General features: G+C 41.1%; 4 protein-coding genes across 5 annotated transcripts in view; 2 read left to right on the plus strand and 2 right to left on the minus strand.

Annotated features, from left to right (window-relative positions):
- LOC118425596 overlaps positions 1-1,770 on the plus strand; it is a 10,261-nt gene extending 8,491 nt beyond the window's left edge. Inside the window, exons 13-15 of the mRNA XM_035834543.1 lie at positions 3-168; positions 745-822; positions 1,195-1,770. Coding sequence (XP_035690436.1) covers positions 3-168; positions 745-822; positions 1,195-1,550 — 600 coding nt within the window. The 3' untranslated portion in view covers positions 1,551-1,770. The remainder of the gene's footprint in view (positions 1-2; positions 169-744; positions 823-1,194) is intronic.
- The window catches only part of LOC118419295 (dimethyladenosine transferase 2, mitochondrial-like), a 16,001-nt gene extending 8,128 nt beyond the window's left edge, over positions 1-7,873 (minus strand). Inside the window, exons 1-10 of the mRNA XM_035825646.1 lie at positions 7,580-7,873; positions 6,546-6,930; positions 6,270-6,335; positions 6,002-6,093; positions 5,398-5,545; positions 5,035-5,183; positions 4,721-4,813; positions 4,484-4,558; positions 3,983-4,131; positions 3,405-3,600 (exon numbers count right to left, since the gene is read on the minus strand). Coding sequence (XP_035681539.1) covers positions 3,408-3,600; positions 3,983-4,131; positions 4,484-4,558; positions 4,721-4,813; positions 5,035-5,183; positions 5,398-5,545; positions 6,002-6,093; positions 6,270-6,335; positions 6,546-6,927 — 1,347 coding nt within the window. The 5' untranslated portion in view covers positions 6,928-6,930; positions 7,580-7,873 and the 3' untranslated portion in view covers positions 3,405-3,407. The remainder of the gene's footprint in view (positions 1-3,404; positions 3,601-3,982; positions 4,132-4,483; positions 4,559-4,720; positions 4,814-5,034; positions 5,184-5,397; positions 5,546-6,001; positions 6,094-6,269; positions 6,336-6,545; positions 6,931-7,579) is intronic.
- Positions 7,874-8,337: 464 nt separating this feature from the next.
- LOC118428878 lies at positions 8,338-15,915 on the plus strand. 2 transcript variants are annotated; one of them, XM_035839127.1, is made up of 10 exons: positions 8,338-8,607; positions 9,135-9,226; positions 10,812-10,863; positions 11,141-11,227; positions 11,464-11,675; positions 12,123-12,276; positions 13,336-13,443; positions 13,705-13,805; positions 14,280-14,391; positions 14,893-15,911. In XM_035839127.1, exons 1-10 carry the CDS (start codon positions 8,461-8,463, stop codon positions 15,463-15,465), a joined length of 1,638 nt encoding a protein of 545 aa, XP_035695020.1. In that variant the 5' UTR covers positions 8,338-8,460; the 3' UTR covers positions 15,466-15,911. The 2 variants fall into 2 exon arrangements, with proteins under 2 accessions (XP_035695020.1, XP_035695030.1); XM_035839137.1 differs by having other exon boundaries at positions 8,523-8,617; positions 14,893-15,915.
- A 46-nt stretch (positions 15,916-15,961) lies between these two features.
- On the minus strand, positions 15,962-18,256 carry LOC118428884. The gene is made up of 4 exons (XM_035839154.1): positions 17,749-18,256; positions 17,236-17,332; positions 16,932-17,058; positions 15,962-16,214 (listed from the first exon to the last, which is right to left on the minus strand). Exons 1-4 carry the CDS (start codon positions 18,029-18,031, stop codon positions 16,095-16,097), a joined length of 627 nt encoding a protein of 208 aa, XP_035695047.1. The 5' UTR covers positions 18,032-18,256; the 3' UTR covers positions 15,962-16,094.
- Between the last annotated feature and the right edge of the window lie 1,241 nt (positions 18,257-19,497).

Below are 19,497 nucleotides of genomic sequence, written 5' to 3' on the forward strand. Positions count from 1 at the left end.
AGGATAAGTATGATGTCTGCAATGGCAACCTCTTCATCACCACTAAGGAGAAGTGCTGTGACGGACGCATCAGGAAGCTTAAGAAACGTAAAACAGAGTGCTGCGGCAAATGGCTGGTGAACCCCCGGCGCATGGACTGCACCGACAACAAGCCTGTCAAGAGAACGGGTACTAGAAGGGTACATTCCTGTAATTGCTGTGATTCACCTAATCCTCTCCACACAGAAATCACATCTGAATGTTGCTGCTTTCCTCTTGCTGGCTGTGGCACAAATGTACTACATCAATGCAAACATTGGGTCTCTGAAATAGCCCACCTATGGACTATGGCTTAAGAAACCCGAAACATTTAACTTAACCAAACCTGAACACTGTTACTGACCTCTTGGTGCTGTATATGTGCCATTCCAACAAGTGTCATTCTTTGGTTGTGTCCAGCTACAGCAATATCTTCCCTCTTTTTACAGCTCATTCAGAAATCACTCATATAGAAATTATTTCAGTTACCTGACTCAAGGAAGTTGTTTATTGAAGTGTATGATTGGAAACTGACATCAAATCCAGACTAATGTACGCAGAAATTTGAGCAGGTCATTGGGTGGTCTTAAACTTATAAAATCGGATGAAGACTATAATTGTATAAAATTTTTCTGCATAATTGTTCATCCTCACCCTATGCTGACAGGTACTTAGCTACATGAAGTTCAGACTATGATAAAGGTACTAAATTTTTTTTCTTTGCAGTTACGTGTGAGGAAAAATGTGATACCAAGTTCAAACGCAGGCTGGACTGGAAATTCCCTGAATGCTCGAAGACACACAGTAAGCAATGAATTAAGATCAAGCCTTCTGGATACTTAGCAGTTAGGAAAACTTGCCATAAAAGACTTTCCTTCTTTCTGCTACATGGCTAGGAGTACAAGACTCCTTTTGTATTGTTATTGAATAACGAAGCTGCTATGATTCCATGCCAATCTTGAAAGAATTTTGAAACAGGCTGAAGGTACAAACTTTACTACCTGGGCATGAAAGACATGAAGGAGTTTGAAAACTAATAAGATCTTAGCAAACCTTCTGTCTTGAAGTGTCCAATTTACTTGACTCTCAAATAGTTTCCAAGATATGACATGATTTCAAATTCAGGGGAGTAATGAATTCGCAATGCCAAACTGAACTGTCTCCTTTTCCTAATAGTATTCTCAGCAAAAGTCCAGGAGGAGCTCGAGGTTCCCCTGATGAACACCAACATAACCACCTTCATCCTGACTGACATTGATGACGGAACAGCAACATCCAGGAGACAAACCAACAAGAACAACAAGCCGCTGCAAAACTACCTGTTCATGCAGGTTCACCGATGTCAGTGCCCCACTTTTCGTGTGGGCAGGAGATATCTTTTTTTGACAGATGCCAACATCGCCAGCGGTGCATTTGTGTACGATCCGCTTAACGATGTGGTGATAAGGTATAAGCTCGACAGGATGTTTCTTATCAAGAAGTTGCACAAAAGGGGAAAGTGTTATGGGGAGGTTTACTACCCTACTATTTGAGTTGTATTGTGACATGCAAAAGTCGATAACCAAGATGGATTTGGACAGTTTCAAAATATTGACAAGAATGTTTGGTCAAAACTAGGTTCACATCAGATGTTGTCTACTTTGAAATCACTGTTTGTATTTTGGCATTACTAAATGTGAATAACCCTTGTTATCAATGTGCTTATTATGTTTGTTGGCAACCAACATGAAGAAACTATTGGTAGTTTGAATCGAATCCACTTTGAATTCCCCCTTTTGTGTAACTCTCTGTGAGAGCATGAGTCCAGAGAAGTGAGCTTGTGTAGACAGGTGATGATGTCCTGTCAGTGTGTTGGTGTCATGTACATGTATGTTTGCCTGGAGGAGCTGTAGATGACAGTTGTGTGATACGTGTTTGATGAAAGCTATGCTATTTTGGTGTATTTTGATAATTTCTAGTCAAGTAATGCTTTCATCAGTTATTTGGTGTGATTGGTTTAATTATTATAATATAGATTTATACGGATATACCCAAGTGTATATCATTTAGAAGTGGAAAATACTGACAGTGTTGGCTACTTAGTGTAGTGAGACTACAATTAAATGTTGCAGGCAGCTATTCACCATGGATCTTTTTGGATTAGGAATAACCAGTATGTATGTACATAACGATACTTGTATTTTATAAGTTTTATACGTTTTATAAATCTACAAAGGATAGCTTTATAACCACTACCATTATTGTGTGCATCACGGAGCTGTACATAAATAACTTAATGCCATGAGAAAGTTTGACTTGATAGCTTTCATTTCCTATTAGATGGAATGTGTGATTACAACACTAGAGCCCCATACCCTGTATTATATGATTTTAACCATTATATAACAATATAGACACTTCTACATTACTTTTAGACAAACTAATTATGTTTACATTTTTGGTTTCAACCAAACTAGAATGTTTTTATTTTTAAACTAAAGTATTTGTTTCCAAACTGACAAACTACTGTCAATTGAAATATGTGAGAAACAACCGACAAAAGACTCATATTGTAGGTCAACTGCAAGTTGACCACTATTTGCAACTAGTATGCTTTATCTCAGCTTTCGTCAATTGTATTTTATTGAACTAACAGTTTGACAGCCTGTCTCTTTCATGTGCTTATCATAAGCTTATAACGTGATTACAATGTGTTGGCTATTGTGTACTATTTTGGTGGAGTGGAATAAAAATTCCTAAAAATGCCACCTGACCATCATTTTCATTTTCCATAATCAAATCTCATCAATGTTATGCATTTCCAAGACTGGACATTGTCTACATATATGTAAGTGCCCTTTCATAAAAATCCAGCCTCCACTAAGCCTTCCTGGATGATTGTAGATAGCAGAATTTGAAAAAAAATTAGGGTGAATAAGTGGCAAGAAGAGAGAGGGCAACATTTCCTGTGTGGCTAAACTCCTCTGGCAAATCATTCTCCCTATAGCCAGCATAGTTAGTCTGGTACTGACTAACAAAAGCCCATGAGCCTAGTACTTGGGACCCCGCCTTGCATCACAAAGGACAATAGTTTCTCTTTTGGTGTTGCCTGACCATAGGAAACTATGCTAACATGATTTAAAATTGAGTAACTTTTTGCATATGATCCTAACGATTTAGTGGTTAAACCAGTTTTTCTAGTTAGCTGTACTTGTATGGAATTGTTCCGCTAGTTCATTCTAGTGATGCTGAAGAAGAGTGATGGATATCACTTGAAACGTCCGGAAGGAAATATCCGGAAGTAAATATCGTATTTGAATATTGCTTACCTGGATGTCTAACCTTCATAAACTTACCCATGAGCCTAGTAAGACACAAAAGATACACAACCCTGTTGCCATATCTACCTGTCAGGCTGCTCTGTTGTTGATGGAGTGGATCTGTTCGTAAGCCTCGTCCTCCCACCAGGTGTTGTGGAAGCTGCCATTCTTCAGCAGCAGGAGGAACAGCTTCATGAACTGTGCTGGGGAGAGGTCGCCCGCCCGCATGTCCGGCCTCAGCCCCAGGTCTGACAGAATGTTCAAGCTGCCGGGCACCCAGATTCTGGTGGAAAGCAAAGTCGAAATCTTTCCCACAGTTTTCTGTGGTTTGCTACCAAATACAGGGGCATTTTCCATAAATAGCTTTTAACTATGCCAACTAGATGTGCAAAGGTTAGATGTGACAGATTGTGCACTGTAACATAACCAGCTGCTGCCATGCTGCATGCCTGTGAAGCTCTTGTTTATACTAATACTAGGGTAGTTATATTAATACTAGCTATACAGATACAAATATACAATCATGTAGGTTATAAGATACAAAAATGTAACAATTCCTTACACTGGCCAAATCAAGGAATATACCCTGTCATATTAACTAAAGGGTAGCAGAATGATACAATCAAATGTAAGAATGTCACATGGTTACAAAACCATACACTTACTCCATCCTGTCTGTAAGTTTGGCTCTAGGCTTGGCCATGAGCTGTCTAACGAGGAAGATGAACTGGCTGCCATTCTGTGGGGTCAGTCCCTGGTCAAACAGGGCCGCTTTAGGGGTCAGCCTCACCAGACACATGTGGTCATTTACAAACTGTGGAGAGAAAAAAATGGAGAACAAAATATGATTATTAATTTCTTAATGATAAAAAGACTTAGGTAAAATCTCCATCCATTGATAGTTATGAGCAAGTAAATATCAAATAAAGGTGTCAAGCCTACAGATACAATGTACTTTGAAAAGATGCACCTGAAAACTACAAAGTACAAACAAACTTCCCCAAACCCCTAGTGAAAGCTTAACCATCACCATTTACTGTGCAAGAAAATGAGCCACAAGTCAGATGTTTGACATTTTTGTCTTCTTGTCAATGTGTATCTAAAGAAACAAGAAAGATGCACAATAGTCTTATTTATGTTTTATAGTTAGGAGGTTTACAACTTACCCTGTCTGCATTAGCCTTGTGCTTATAAGTTGTTTGACCCTTGACTTGTACAGGCAAAAATCTAGAATTGGGTTCCTTTGTGGGAAAATGGAACACAAAATTAGATCTTCATCATTATTCATACACTATAGAAAAGGATACACTATCCAAATCATTTCAAATAGCTACATCAAATCCTATAAGAAGGGCTAACATTAGAGTTCTATCTGTAGTAAACAAGCTGCAATGCTAGCATACCTTTAGAAGAAGTTGGATGTCAAAGCAGGCTTGACACAGGATGGAGGTGCTCTCATAAATAACAAGGTCCACGCCTGGTGGAGCTGTAATCATCTGAAGGGGAGAAAGGTGAGCCATATCAAAATTCTAAGTCTTCTTAATATGTAGAAAGCAAAAATATTTGCTGTTGCTCTGTCAGTGGTCTGCACTCACCAAAAGTAGAAACATGCCTACATTGTGCACTACCAAAAATTTTTAACAACTTACAGAGATAAATCTTGAGAGCATATGAAATTACAATTCATACTGGACTACCAAAAGATGAAGGTACCCACATTATACACTTTTTCTGTTATAAAGAGATTGAGCTCCATACGCCCATACTCAAACAGTGATGATCTCTCCAGGATCCTGTAGCACAAGTGTCTTAGGTGTGTCTTCTCTTTCTCCTGGGACAACATCCCAACGACTCGCACAACCACTTCTGGAATTGCCACAAAAAATCTATTATAGCACTATCCGCAACATACCACATAAATCACAGGCTTGCCAATACTCTACTGTAGTTGTAAGTTTTTTTTGTGTCTGAGTGATAAAGCAGCTTCAAAGCTCCCACACATTCAGCAAAACATCATGTACCTGTGTATACTGGTAAAATAAGGTTTCAGTTACTGTTCTATCATGACTGTGATTCTTACCTTCTTTCCAGTGAGCAGGTTGGATTTTGTTGAACAGTTCTACAGATGAGATAGCTGGCTGTTTGATGACCCCATCTCCCATGGGATCTATCCTGAAGAAGTCTGCATACTTTACATGTACTCTGTCCCTGACATGCTTAGCTAGAGCCTGTCAAGGGTAAAATAAGTATAATTAACACCTTCCTTGTATCATGTTATCACAGAAATAGAGTATATTTAAGCAGTGTAACAAAACAATTCATTAAGATAGTTTGTCAGCAATCTTAGGTTTCACTGTGAAGTTCTTTCTGGACTTAAAAAATCCTTTGTGTCATATAATACCACTATATGTTTTGGAATCTTCACTTATATATTCATAGTAGAAATACCACATCTCTGTTGCTGACATTTTGTTTGTATGTTCATATAAAAAACAAAGGAAACTGAACTATTTTCCTCTATTTGCTACCACCACCTAAGCTAGTAAAGACAGCTTGCCATACATAATTACCGGTAAGACTCATCTAATGCTCGCTACAATCTGATGAGTCTCAGTGATGACTTAACGTAAGTAGGGGATAAAAACACTTAACTGTGTAATTTGTCACAACAGACAGGACCCTACCATGCTGTATGGCAGAAACAGTTTGTCATTCTCCAGTATGAGAATCCTGCTGGCTCCAGCTGCCAGCAACTCTCTTGTCACAACACCTGGGCCTGTAGGACACAAGAACTTTGTCACAATACACACATACATTCATTGACAAAGAATACCAGATACCAGAGTATAAGCATGATATATGAAATGTATGTTTAATCATACCAAATTTTGCATAATGAATTACATTACAACACACTTGTAGTTACCATAAACTTAAAGGAATGCCTCTTACCTGGATTGAGCTCAAATATCCACTGCTTGTTCTCTGAAAGATCTCCCAGGTGATCGACTACAACAGCTAAAGTAGGAAGAAAACATGGTAAGATACACTTGAAGCATCTCAATATATTTTGAAACTTTAAAGAAATTTATATAACTTGCTTTTCACTGTATGTTCATTTGTTGGTGTGATTCCTAAACATTAATTGGGTGCAATATCTCACAAAAATATTGAAGTATGGGAAGAGGTAAAGGTAACAAGATCCTAAAATAAGAGCTACAAAAGTACCTGCCAGTGCTGGGTCTAGGATGTACTTGTTCTTGATCCTGGACTTGAAAGCCCTCCTGAGGCACCCATGTTTCCTCACTAGTTCCTCCGTGGATGGCAGTGGAGGCAGTTGTGGTCCTGATGCCGACGTCCTTGCTGGGAGTAGGAGAACCCCAAGTCTATACTGTCCAACCGTACACAGTAACACATTTTTTGGTGTGACAGCATAGGCTGCAGAATACACCCATCTCACACCAGAGTTTCTGTGGCAGCTCAGGCTGTGACTGTGAGGCTGGGTCTCCTGGAGAAGTTTGGATGCCCCCAGTAACCTGCTGCACACCGTCTGCCTGCTGAGGTGGAGCGGCAGCATCATGACTGGAGACTTGCTGATAAACAGCCACATGATCTGAAGAAAGACAGAAAAGATAGTGTGCAACCCCATTATTCATACAAAACAAAGCGTCAAAATCTGTACAGAATATATTGCATTGCTTCCGTGATAAATTTGAAACCAACAAGTTGCTCCTACATGTACTTCTACATACTACTGGTGTGTTCTACCTACTCAGCCTTTCCCAAATGGCTTGATCTTTTGTTGTTCTGGGAGAAAGCTGCCTCTTGCATGTCAATGTTACCAAGGAGGAAACAATAAGTCATTCACAGAGATCAGAATGCATGTGAGGCAACAAAAATTTTAGGTTATGTGTCAAAGCAAGGAGCTTTTCTGATAAAAGCTCCTTGGTCAAAGGTAAAGGCCTCGAAATTGAAAACAGTCATTGTCTCGACTATTGTTCCGATTTGCATAACAACGTCCAGGTGGGTTTTGTTTTCTTTTTCCAGACCTTTACCTTTGACATATTTCCTAGAATTCCTGTTGCCACACATGCGTCCTGATCTGTGTGAATGGGCTTATAACCTTCCTGATGTAACTGATGTCCTGAGGAACTTTTTGTAACAACATCAACATACTTACAGAGGCATGTTGTATTGAGACATGGCATTAAACAAATCACAAGGAAAAACTGTGATATGGAATTTGATGTGAACCGGCTTACCGAAAGCTGATACTAACAATCAGTCGTCCGATGAAGGGGATTATACAACTTGGTCCAAAATTATGACTCCAAGCTCCTCCTTGCCAAGTCGTAACATACCCCCCTCCCCAACTCCGCTCTGTACCGTTGTCCTCCACCAGATCAATATATAAACCCTAAACTGACTGTTTAAAACGTCTGTACACAGCCTATAGGCAACATGTTGCTTTAAGACTTATGTAACGCAAACAACACACGAGAAAAGTGGATCACAGATCATCAAAATCTAAGAAGACGCGCAGTCGACCAGGGTGATCGGGTCAGAGTTCGTGCGTAACTTTTGACCTCAGAATAGAAACACCGCATCAAAATATATCTGACATATGGTAACGTTAAGAACCTTTGAAAGATATTATGGGCATTAAGTAACATACATTAAGCGCTCAAAAATATGAAAAATGTTGACTGTTGCTCATTTTTCTTTATTTTAAGAACACATTTTACATAGTAGCGTACAATTTGTGTATATTGTGTTACATGTGTTTAGCTGCTGTCTTTAACCGGAAATAGAAGTTTAGTTCATCACCACAGCCTGTCGATGTGGTGGCGCGATTTTTGAACTGAACAAATCTCACTGCACTAGCTACCGCTGAAGTTTGGTGGAAACCTTTTACGTAAGCGTCATTTGAGTCGACTTTTCGCTTCACCACTGCTTCGTCAACCCGTTCCTCGGCGGAAACTATAAACGTGGACTTGGCCGACGCAGCTTGGAAAAGGTTTTGCTCTGACTCTGATAAGTGATATAGATCTGAGCAAGAGAGTCGTCACGACTGATCAAGATCGATATCAGGATGACACGATAAGTTTAAACATAGTAAAACAACGCCCTGTCCGGATCCAACATGCCCAACGCAAAGGGCAGTGTTGTTCACAGAATGAAAAGGAAGCATATGCTGGGTCCGTGCGGTATTTGTGCCGGGGAATTATGTGATAATGTTGGCAAAGTTCGTCCTACCAACGCACGTGTGACAAGACAGGCCGCCAGAGAGGTGAGAAAAGGTTAACGTTTTGTATCTATGAGAGCTATATCAATTTTGCTACGATTGGCTACATTCTAACTGTAAAAAATATCTGTTTTGTTGTCATGTTTTGTTGTCTTTTCTTTCCAGAAGCTGATGCTTTGTGTATATGTTATTGTTCTTAATAAACAATAACGTTATAATTAATTATAAAAAATCTAACGTTAACTTACATCGTTAGTAATTTGATTTAGAACAATTTAATATTATTTTCTAAAACATAAACCTAATAACACTTTATAACGTTGATTGGTTGACATATATGGAAAGACAGGTTATTCTAGATTAATTGTATAATATTCTCAAGATTATTGGCATGAATTTGTGATAGAGTTAAATGATGTGGAATATCAATTAATGAATATGAATGAATGATTATAATTCAATTTAAGTCAATGATTAGTATAACTTATATTTGTGACTAACTGAGAGCTTGTTGATTGATGAATATTTGTTAAGATAGAAATGAAATGATGGTTATGTACTGTACTCTCCAGAAAGAGCTGTCTGCCTGTGTTTGTCTTGGAATGCTGGGAGAAGACAACCTTCTGCACATCTTCAACTGCCTGTGTCTGAGGGACCTCATGAAGTAGGTTTGTCAGGTTGTAATGTGTCATGAAGGAGTCATGATATAGTAATTAGTAAATGGAACTTACATACATGAGCATGGAAGCTCATCTGTGTACATGTGTTGGTACTTAGTAGTTAACAAAGTAATGTTACAGAGTTCAAATTGTGTTGGAACAAATTTTAAACTCTGTGCTAAAAACTTAAACACAGACTTTGTTTGATATATAGGTAATGAAAATCATGCCCAGTGTGTGGATACAAATGCATCTCAGCTTTTAGGCTCTTCACACCTAGGGCGTCTTATCACACAAGGAGGTTAAAAAAGACATGATCACACCTAAGACTCCGTTGACAACATCATATCTCATTCCATGCAATTGACATTCGTGACAGATGGAGGACAAAGATATCCCTTTGCAATTGTGTACATGTATTGACATGGTCCAGACTAGTTCTTGTAATACTAGTTAACGGGAGGGGGCCATACTTCGACAGGGGTCCAAATTTCGACAGGTTTTAAAAATCATTGTTGCGGAGAAATGCATAGATGCCTGCACATGAGAAGTACACTAGCTGTAGACTAAACCTTGTTGTAAATAACTACAAAGACGGGGTATGTGTCGAAGTTAGCAAGTCCCACAGATAACGATTGAAAAACTTGCTCAAGTTTGACGCCTTCCGTGCAAGTTGACGAGCGAACGTATCGAGACCATGGCCCGGGAAACTCTTGAATTATTCTTCGCAAAATACGACATGTGAAAAAATACCACCACACATAGAAATGATGTTTATTAGCCTTCCGAAAAATAATATCTGTGTTCTGTTCTGCCTTTAACTGGGTTGGATAAACGGAGCTAAAATGATGCCACAATGTTCACGCAGTCGGGGCCCCGCCATTTTACTATCACGCACGAAGGCGGGCGAGCAATGCTCAACACGATGAACTCAGTCAACCCGTCCGTCGAGCGACAACCATTAAAGAAAAATCGATCCCTACCGACTAAAAAATCCTGTAGCCATTTCTGCTGCCAAAAGACAGGATGAAAAGGCGATCAAGGAAGCCGAAAAGCGAAAATGCCATCACAGTACAACGTAACAATGCGCTGCCGTTTTGCGGCAAGTTGGTCTCACCGTGAGAGGTAAACGTTTTAACACACCGTATTTGAATAAGTCGCGTAATACAAAATATGACCCATATATGGTACAAAAAAATTATAATGAAGACTTTTAGTGCTATTCTATTTGCATAAGTTGTTTAAAAATGCACGGCGATGGTCTGGTTGTTACTATGTCGGAGTTTGGACCCCTTTTTTGTGTTGGAACGTTCTGCTAGGACGCAAGCCCAAAACCTGCCGTAAGTTTCGTGCGCTGTCAAAGTACAGTGCGGAACGCTACTGTCAAATGAAATATATATCTGTACAGCTTCAATAACAGTTATATGGATGTATACAAGATCTTAACTTGTTTTTGATGAGTTCACTGTAAAATGTACATTGACAAAAGCCATGCGCATCCACTTAGAACGGGTGTCGAAGTATGGCCCCCTCCCGTTAACCATAATAACTCTGTCATTTAATCATTCTCTCTCTTTTTTTCATCCACAGTGTTAGCAGGACATGCAAGAAGTTTAAAAAGTTAGCACATACAAAACATCTGGTGAGACCTTTGAACTATCATTACAATGATGGTATTATTACATTTTACTGCTGAAACTTTAACACTTCAGTTTCAAATACACCTTTGCATTCTTAGTAGTACAGTTATCTTTTACCTCAATTGACAGTACACAGTCCTGGTACCTTTGTAAATGAAAAATGTCCATCAATTTGTAATTGTAGCATCAAGATGAAACTGACATGTTTGGTACGTCTTTGCAAGTGTAGTGGGTGAATGGTCCAAACAATATGTAAGATTTCTGTCTCCATTACTGCAGTGGACGGATGTTTCTCTGAGGGATACAAGTATCCATGACTGGCCAGGAGCTGTTAAAATGTTCATCAAGTTCAGCACCATAAGACTGGTAAAAACTTTTTTCTTACGTCGACTGATTTCACCAGCAAAATGCATCGCATATTTCTACCTGTGTGGTACCTCCCCATGGCCAGCCACATTCTTTTTGTTCTGATTTGTCAACATCCCTTCTTAATGTACATAATTTGCCCAGCAGAACTTCTGCCCCTATCCCATCATAAGGAACCTTCCTAACAAAGTTTGTCCATTATTTGAAGGTTAACCTCAACTCTTTTGCACTTTCAGGATCTTATCTGGATCTGGCCTGTAAACATACATGTTACCATTTTCCCTTATCCTCCGATCATACTGGCCCTGTCACACATCGACTCCCTCAGGCAGCTGCACTTTGTGGACCAACCCTTGCCTGTATGTATACTGGAGGAAGTGCCACGATTTCTACCACACCTGGAGACACTGGTTGCCAAGAGGATTGTCTGTTCTGAATATGCATCCAGGTGAGATATGCAGTAGGTGTTAATGGCATGTGGACCCAGAGTATTGGGATTAGTACTAGCAATCATTTACTTTTTATCTTGTCTACTACTAGTATAGGCTATAGGGAGAATAGCTTGCCACCCTCAGGAAATTCAGCCTTCATGGGGGTTTATTGGACTGTGCTATGTCTGAGGGCTCACTCTCGTAGCTGATAATGCACCATACTTTTGCCACCAAAGTCTACAATCCATAAACTCTTAGGAGGGGTCGGTGAAGGCTAACTTCTTATCCCTATCTGTTTGCTTGCTTGCTGGTTGGATAGATGGATGTTTACTAAGTGCTATAAATAAAGGTGGTTGCATTTTCTTTTACATGAATGCCTCAACATATGTACAGAAGTCCTCAGCAGTGAAAACATTTAGTCATGCATGTGCCTGTTTGGAGGAATTCACCTGCATGTATTTCAGAACTAGCCCCACCCCGCTGGACTTTGGGAAGTTCTGCAGCATGAGGAATCTGCGGCAGCTGCAGTTGAAGGGAGTCTGTGGGATCAGGTTACCAGCGTTCTCCTTCAGTAGACGTCTGAATGAACTGTCCAAACTCACCAACCTGCGTGTCCTGGTAGGCTCACCTACTGTCCTGTAGCTACTGTAACTATTTACACACAACATTGTATTTCCAGAGGTAAATATTTCTGAAGAGGATATAGAAGATACTTTGTGGTACATTGAAGCCATGAAAAAATTGTATTGTCACTGTGTCCAGCTCCCCAAATAAGGACATTCCCCGGGAACTGGCTGTTCCGGGGAGGGACCCCACCCCACTGATCACTCGCAGCACACGCGCTACTCATTTTATATTTTTTGGGGGGCACGAACGTAGGGCGGCACACGCAAAATTTAGAACAGGAGATTTTGGAACGCGACCCGTTCTTGCTCTAGAAATGTGTCAGAAATAATTGATTCTATTTTCGGTACTGAAAAAGAAAGACGCAACTGCTAGTAACAGCCGCTGTTTATCAACGCCGCTCCCCAAATATTCGCCGGAAATCTTATACATTTTGGCTGTTCCGGGGAGAGATCCCACCCCGCTAATCACGTGCGGGCAAGGCCCTCTCGTGTCTGTGTTTACATTTCCGCGGGGATCCCGGGTGGGAGGGGCTGCGAGCCAGCGGTACGGCGGGCCGGTGCTGTAAAACACCTCCCTTCGAGTTGATAACTTCCTGAAACAGCAAAGGCGCGTGCTTGGCGCGTGCCTATGTATTTTTACTACGATATTTTTCTTTTTTCCCCCATTTTTTTGCCGCTACGCTGGATGAAAAAGCAGCGTAGCGGGCTCTTTACAGCGTCATTTTCCCAGCCCACAGCATATCAGCCCGCTATGCTGAAAAGGCCTGGCGAGAACACTGATTGAACAAGCCTGTAAAGTAAGAAGATATTTCACCAGTTGGTTGTATCAAGGAGGTTTTATGATATTTTTTATATCTCAGTTTTTTTTAATGGTTAAGAAAGCCAAGAACATGTCAAAATAGTGTGATCATAAATAATGATTGTGATGTTGATTTAGATACTGTGTAACTAAACACTGTTAGTGTTACAGTAGCAAACAGCAGATTGCCTTTATGTTGCAGTCCCTAACCACACTGCGAGATGTTCCTGCCAACATGTCTTTATGTTGCAGTCCCTAACCACACTGCAAGATGTTCCCGCCAACATGTTTGACTTCCTGTCATCCTTGGTTCATCTCCACACGTTAAGGCTGGGGAACTGCACACACTGGGACCTGGAGGTAATGTACCACAGGGCTGGGTGTTTCTGTATTATGCCATGATTCATGAATAATCTGTGTATGGGTTCATCCAACTGCATTGTGTAAGGTACATCTGCAGGTGTAAAGATAGTTTGAAGCCCAAGTTCAGGGGCAGATTCTGTACACAGTTCTTCTCGAACGTACAAGTGAACAATACAAACATAAATCCAGTATTGATACTTTTGAGTTATTGATTCTCCCCTGTGAGATCAATACTCTTCTCATTTTACTGTCCATCAGGTGTACCAGAACTTAGGTCAGCTGACAGGTCTGGAGTATCTGTACCTGGAGAACAGTGGTGCCAGTCCCGACATCTGCGTGGCACTCAGGAACCTCACACAGTCAGTACTGTACTATGTACAACTTCAATAGACAATGCTAAATGTAAGGTAAATGCATATGTAAGCTGCATTTAAGTTTATGAGCAAAGCTTTTCCAAACTAACTTCTAAGTTTTTGCCAATATGTGACTGGCTAGCCTCTCAAAAGATGTTTTGCAAGAATAATGTTTTGCTCAACAAGGATCAAATGGAAACAAACGTAATGACACGTTTTTTTTTAATTTTGGAATATCTTGTCTTCCAGATCTGTATCTGTAACATTATAACTGATAATATCAAACCACTCATTGCAGACTGGTAGTTGAAATTTGTGAACATTTGCTAGTCTTCACATGTGGACAATATTCTTCCTGTTCAGAGTACGAGTAGGCTTAACCAAGGTTTGTTTGTCAGTTGTACTTTTATCTCCCCAGTACTTACCAGTCAAATGACTAGTTTCCAGCTCAGGAGAATACAGTGTTTTTTGATTCTTTAGGCTGAAGGTCCTGGAACTGGTCATCTTCATGTTGCCTGCAGACCTGTCAATCATCCTTCCCAGCCTGCCTCTCCTACACACTGTGGTTCTTGTTCCTCACATGGAGGATGAAGTAAGTGTTGTGCATATTACAGTATGTTTTGTTTTGTCACAATGCCCTGCAATGCTCATGCGGCTGTATCTCTTCTTATAAACATTAGAGAAATTACTTTTAACCAGAAATTTCATCTCTATTGCTAGAAGTTACTCTTGAACTAGTTGCGTGTTTAATGCGACAAACAAACGTGACATCACGACAGCACTGGATTGTTCATTCCTTGTCAAAGACAGCTGGTGCTGTTTAGTAAAAAAATTTGGGTGAGTCCAATTTTTTTGCTGGATATTACAGTTTAACTAGTTCAAGAAATGACTTTTATGAGAATTGGTTTTTGCCTGTAGCTCCTGACTATTTTGTTTCAGGAGTGCAATCAGTTGACAAAATAGTTGTTTTTCTTAATGACATGTGAACATTCATTAAAGCTCTTTTGCCTGCGCGATGGATTTACAGGGTAATGACGGTTAAGACATAAACCTAAAGCTGTCCAATCTCAAGACTATTTTCCCCTCCACACAGATGGGTGAGGTGAACTGTAACTGCCTGAGTATCATCCAGTCTCTCCGGTCTTGTAGTCAGTTAAAGAAGCTGAGGTGGGGCATCATAACGCACCATGATCATCTCTCTAACACTGATGACAACACAGAGTCCATTCCTGTCCCACGTGACTGTGTGCCATGGAATACAACCCATGAGCAGTTGTGGCAAACAGGATTGGGTGGAGGTAAAGACGCAGATTCCTCAGGTAATGAAGGCAATGCCAGTAAACTTACAGATCAACAGATTGGGTACAGATCATCCACTCATATGATGAAACTTAGGAGTTCTGCTACTAAGGACACTGGCAGTGCATTTGCAGGCAAGAAGGTAGAACATACAGATGAGGACAAACCTAAGCATGTTGCCCCTGTGAACAGACCCTCCCACAGAGGAAGTGATGATGATGTGTCATGTTCCACCTCTTCTGATTCAGGAGAAGGAACGTTACTTGTAAGTGTGAACCAGCTGAACAGGGCACTGAAGCCCCTGTTCCCCACAACTGACGTCTCAGTGTCTAGGTTATATGTAGCTGAACTACCTCTATGTTGCTGAATCAACAAAAACCACCACTCAGCACACATGCTACAGCATTGTAACTTTATTCTGACAGCAATGTAAAGAGTGCAATTCACTGTGAAAACTTTAATACGAGTTTAAAAGATGTAAAAACTATTACCAAAGGAGGCGTGGTGTTAATCTTGGTTGCATAGACGGATTTCAAATACTTTTGCTACAAGATGTATAATTCATCATTAGAATCTGAGAGTGTGTGGCATTGATAAAACATGAAGGCGGTTGCTTGTGTCCTAAGCACTTCTCATGCTGACCTAGCCTCATAAACAAATACCGATGGAGTACTTCCTATCTATTTTGCTTACGTCTCAAAAGAGTTATTTGCAAAAGTTACACTTGTCTTGTGTTAACATTTTTGCTTTGTGTACAGCAATGCAGTTTGGATACTGTAAATGCAGAAATGTTCAGGGTTGATTAATGTTCGCGGTTTTCGTGGTGACCACTTCATCGCAAACTTAAAACCACCGCAAAAATTTTTCTATTATGGTATTAGACTGCAGTCTATGGTGTTACCGCGAACTTAAAACCACTGCAAAAAAGTCCTTTGCCCCAATACCGCGAAATTAAATCCCCGCAAACTTAAATGCATTTACAGTATGTTGACATGTTTAGTAGAAGAGGTCAGCGAGGTCGTAGTCCCCATGGTAGTAGATGAGCATGTAGTTGACCCGCCGCCCGTACTCGTGGTAACTGTAGTCCAGGTATTCTGGGCTGATGTACTGACAGACCTGGAGAAAAGCACATGGACTTTAGACATACAGGTGTTGTACTGTTGTGTGACATTCTCATTGAAAGTCTTAAGCATTGAATATGGATGTATATGTCTTCTTTTTTAAGGAGTTTGCTCAGTGCAAGGCCATTGACCACTTCTAGGCACTGAGCTACCCTCACTGTAGCAGCATCTCTTCACTTTTAGTCCGAAACAGCTTCGGCAAGTTCGACTATCTGTCTTAATAGGCAAAGCAGGGGCTGCTCGGGAAATTGCCTACCCCATGTAGCCGGAATGGTTTGATCCACTCACTGGGAAGGACTCATACTCTTTTCGATAAGTGCTGGAGGTTCTTTTACGTGCCCGGGGTGTGGCTCTCCCCGAACACGGAACCTCCATTTAACGTCCTATCCGAGGTGCTCGTTTTTACCTGAGTAAAGTGAGGAAAGTCGTGTAAAGTGCCTTTCCCAAGGGCACAAGATCGGCGACATGGCAGGTTTTGAACTCGGGACCTCTTGGGCCTGAGACCAAAGCGCTGCCAATTACGAGAAGACCAATGGGGTGGTCATAAAATGTTGTCTATCTGGACAGGTGGTCGCTATCAGCACTATTCTATGCTTGTGTAGATGAAAAAAATATCTACAATACCACTGAATGCACATTGATCATGTTATATAGAGATCCGTACATGCTTGTGTATTAAAGAGTCTGCAGATACTAGACAGATGTTTTTCACCTGTCTCTCAGCACAGCAGGCATCAGGTGCGTGATCCACCACCTCAGGTACCGTCTCCAGGTAACAGTGCCGGGATACTAACTCCTTGTAGAAGAATACATCTCGGTCTTCTGCCGCCGGAATACACCTGGGTAGATTCAAGCAAGCAGAATTTTGGATAAAATCTTGTAACACTGAAAGTACCACAACTAATTTTCATCCTGCACCGATCTCATACTTGGAATTGTGATTTTTAAAAACTTATTGACGTTTCCGTCAGGAAAGTTGAATAGAAGTTTTTAAAACTTGAAAATATCACACTCACCTTGTACATACGGCCTCTCCATAGCTACAGGTGCACATTCGGCACTTCTCGAACTCGACCCACGTGTCACCCTCCTTATTCCTCCATTCCGGACAGGCTAGGGATGGACCATGGCGTGAGACGAATATCCTCTATGTTTTTTTTATTCACCTTGACAGACGTAGTGCTTCATCTATGTTTGCACCTGCCACTTGCATAAGCGATCAATTGCAATGCAAGTTAAAAGTATAGCAGACTTTGGGTCAACTTCAGCATTTTGGATTTGAGTTTTTGGTGTAAGCACAGGTACTAGCTGTCTACTTTTTAGGGTGTTCACGACATACCCCTAATCTATATGTATTACACATCGTATATTTGTCCGTCAAGTCAAAGGATTGTCTTTGCAATGAACGTCACAGTAATACTACCCTTATCATAATACTGGCACCATTCATCAAGTGGCACTGTTCATTATTAACTAGGAATCTTTAAGCTAAAATTGCAGGAACGTTGTGTGAGTTGGTAGCTACTTACGAACTCGTGGGATCGGCTGAAACCCCGAACCTGACCCCTCGAAATCTGCCGACCCTTCCAGTTCTGCCGACCCTTCGTACTCGACGAAAATCTGCGGGTCCGGCGTCGTGACTTCGGGCGCGCTCGGTTCGGTCCCGAACACTTCCAAGCCGAACAGTTCGTCGACCCAGTCCGGCGGGAATGTGAAAGATAGGGAGTTTTCCTCTGGCGGCGGGTCAGGAGAAGGTGCGGCCCAGCACTGGCTGCACAGGACGGCCAGAAGGATGGCGAAGAACGGCATCATTGCACGGTCAGCTCAGCACCGTTGGAGAACCCCGGGGTCTCTGATTGTTACCCAAGCCTGGTCTCAACCTTTGCACTTTGGAAGTCTACCTAGAGAAACGGCTACCCCTCGAGGTCGGTAAATTTGACCTCATAGGGCAGACATTGAAAACAACTTCTCTATCATTATTGATAACGGTCTATCGGAAGGTCCTCCAGTGCACCCAACATCACAACGTAATTTGTATCGTTCAATGGTCATAAAGAACTAAATATACGCACCGAAGACTCAACACGTACCGCTCAACACTAACAGTAACTATTTGTTCCGTCTGATGCATGTTTTTTTTTTAGATCTTCTCCAGATCCTAAAGTCCATATAGTCCTAAAGTCCAGACGTCACAAATATTTACTTGCGGTCCGGCTGATGATAACGGGAAGATTATCGGACATTGGCCCGCCGTGCCCCACGCGTGATGGCTCAGTGAGTTATCCTAGGCACTAGGGGTGAATACCGGTACAGAAAATCCAGGTCCAGAGGATCAGGTCCACATAAGGGTGGGTACCGACCGTACCGGTACTGGTACAAAACCGGTTTTTCTTATAGGACCGGTCCAGAAAAACCCGAAAATTCGGTGGCCCGGATGTTGGACCTATTGGAAAATGAACAGATTATATAATCAGGCATTCACACGTTTCACGGCTTACCGGTCAAGGAAAATAACAAGAGCGAAGAAGAGTAGAATCTATAGTCATTTCTACCAAGTTTTACAGTCACAGTAGTACGGAGGCAATAGCCTTGTAGGATTTTTAAAAGCCAGTGGGAGTCGATTTCTCCACAGAACAGATTTCTTTGTTGCAAAATCGACCATTGTTTTGAGTATCGTTCATCCACAAGTTCTCACATGCTGAATCAGGTCCAAACCTGGACCTGATCCTCCGGACCTGGACCTGAATTTTCTGTACCGGTACCCACCCCTAGGTCCACACCTGAACCTGGACTTAATTGTTTGTGAATTGGCAATACTCATAACAATGGTACATTTCGCTACAAAGGAATCTGTTTGGTGGAGTATCCTATCTTCACATAAACAACGCTAACTACCTCTGTTAATTTAGACCAAGCTTCACTGTAGAAACTTGATAAACTATCAACTCTCCTCTATTTCGCTCTTGTTATTTTCTTGGACCAATAAGACACGTGAACTCCTGCCGCCGAAGTGCCGGTATAATCTGTTCATTTTCTAATCGTTCCAACATCCGGGCACTGATTTTTTTTCAGGTCCGTTTTTTCCTGACCGGTCCCATCCCTACTAGGCACCCATTCCACCAGACGGCGACCAAAATTAGTTTCAACTTAAAGTGACCCTTGATTTTATTATTGAAAGACGATGCACGATGTAAACGTTTTATTCAAAAGACAAAAAAACTTGCTAAGCCTATAAAGATTTGTTCTTTAGTACTCCATAGTACTCGTTGAGCGACCTG

This window comes from Branchiostoma floridae, chromosome 1, assembly GCF_000003815.2.
Source record: "Branchiostoma floridae strain S238N-H82 chromosome 1, Bfl_VNyyK, whole genome shotgun sequence".
Lineage (NCBI taxonomy): Eukaryota > Metazoa > Chordata > Leptocardii > Amphioxiformes > Branchiostomatidae > Branchiostoma > Branchiostoma floridae.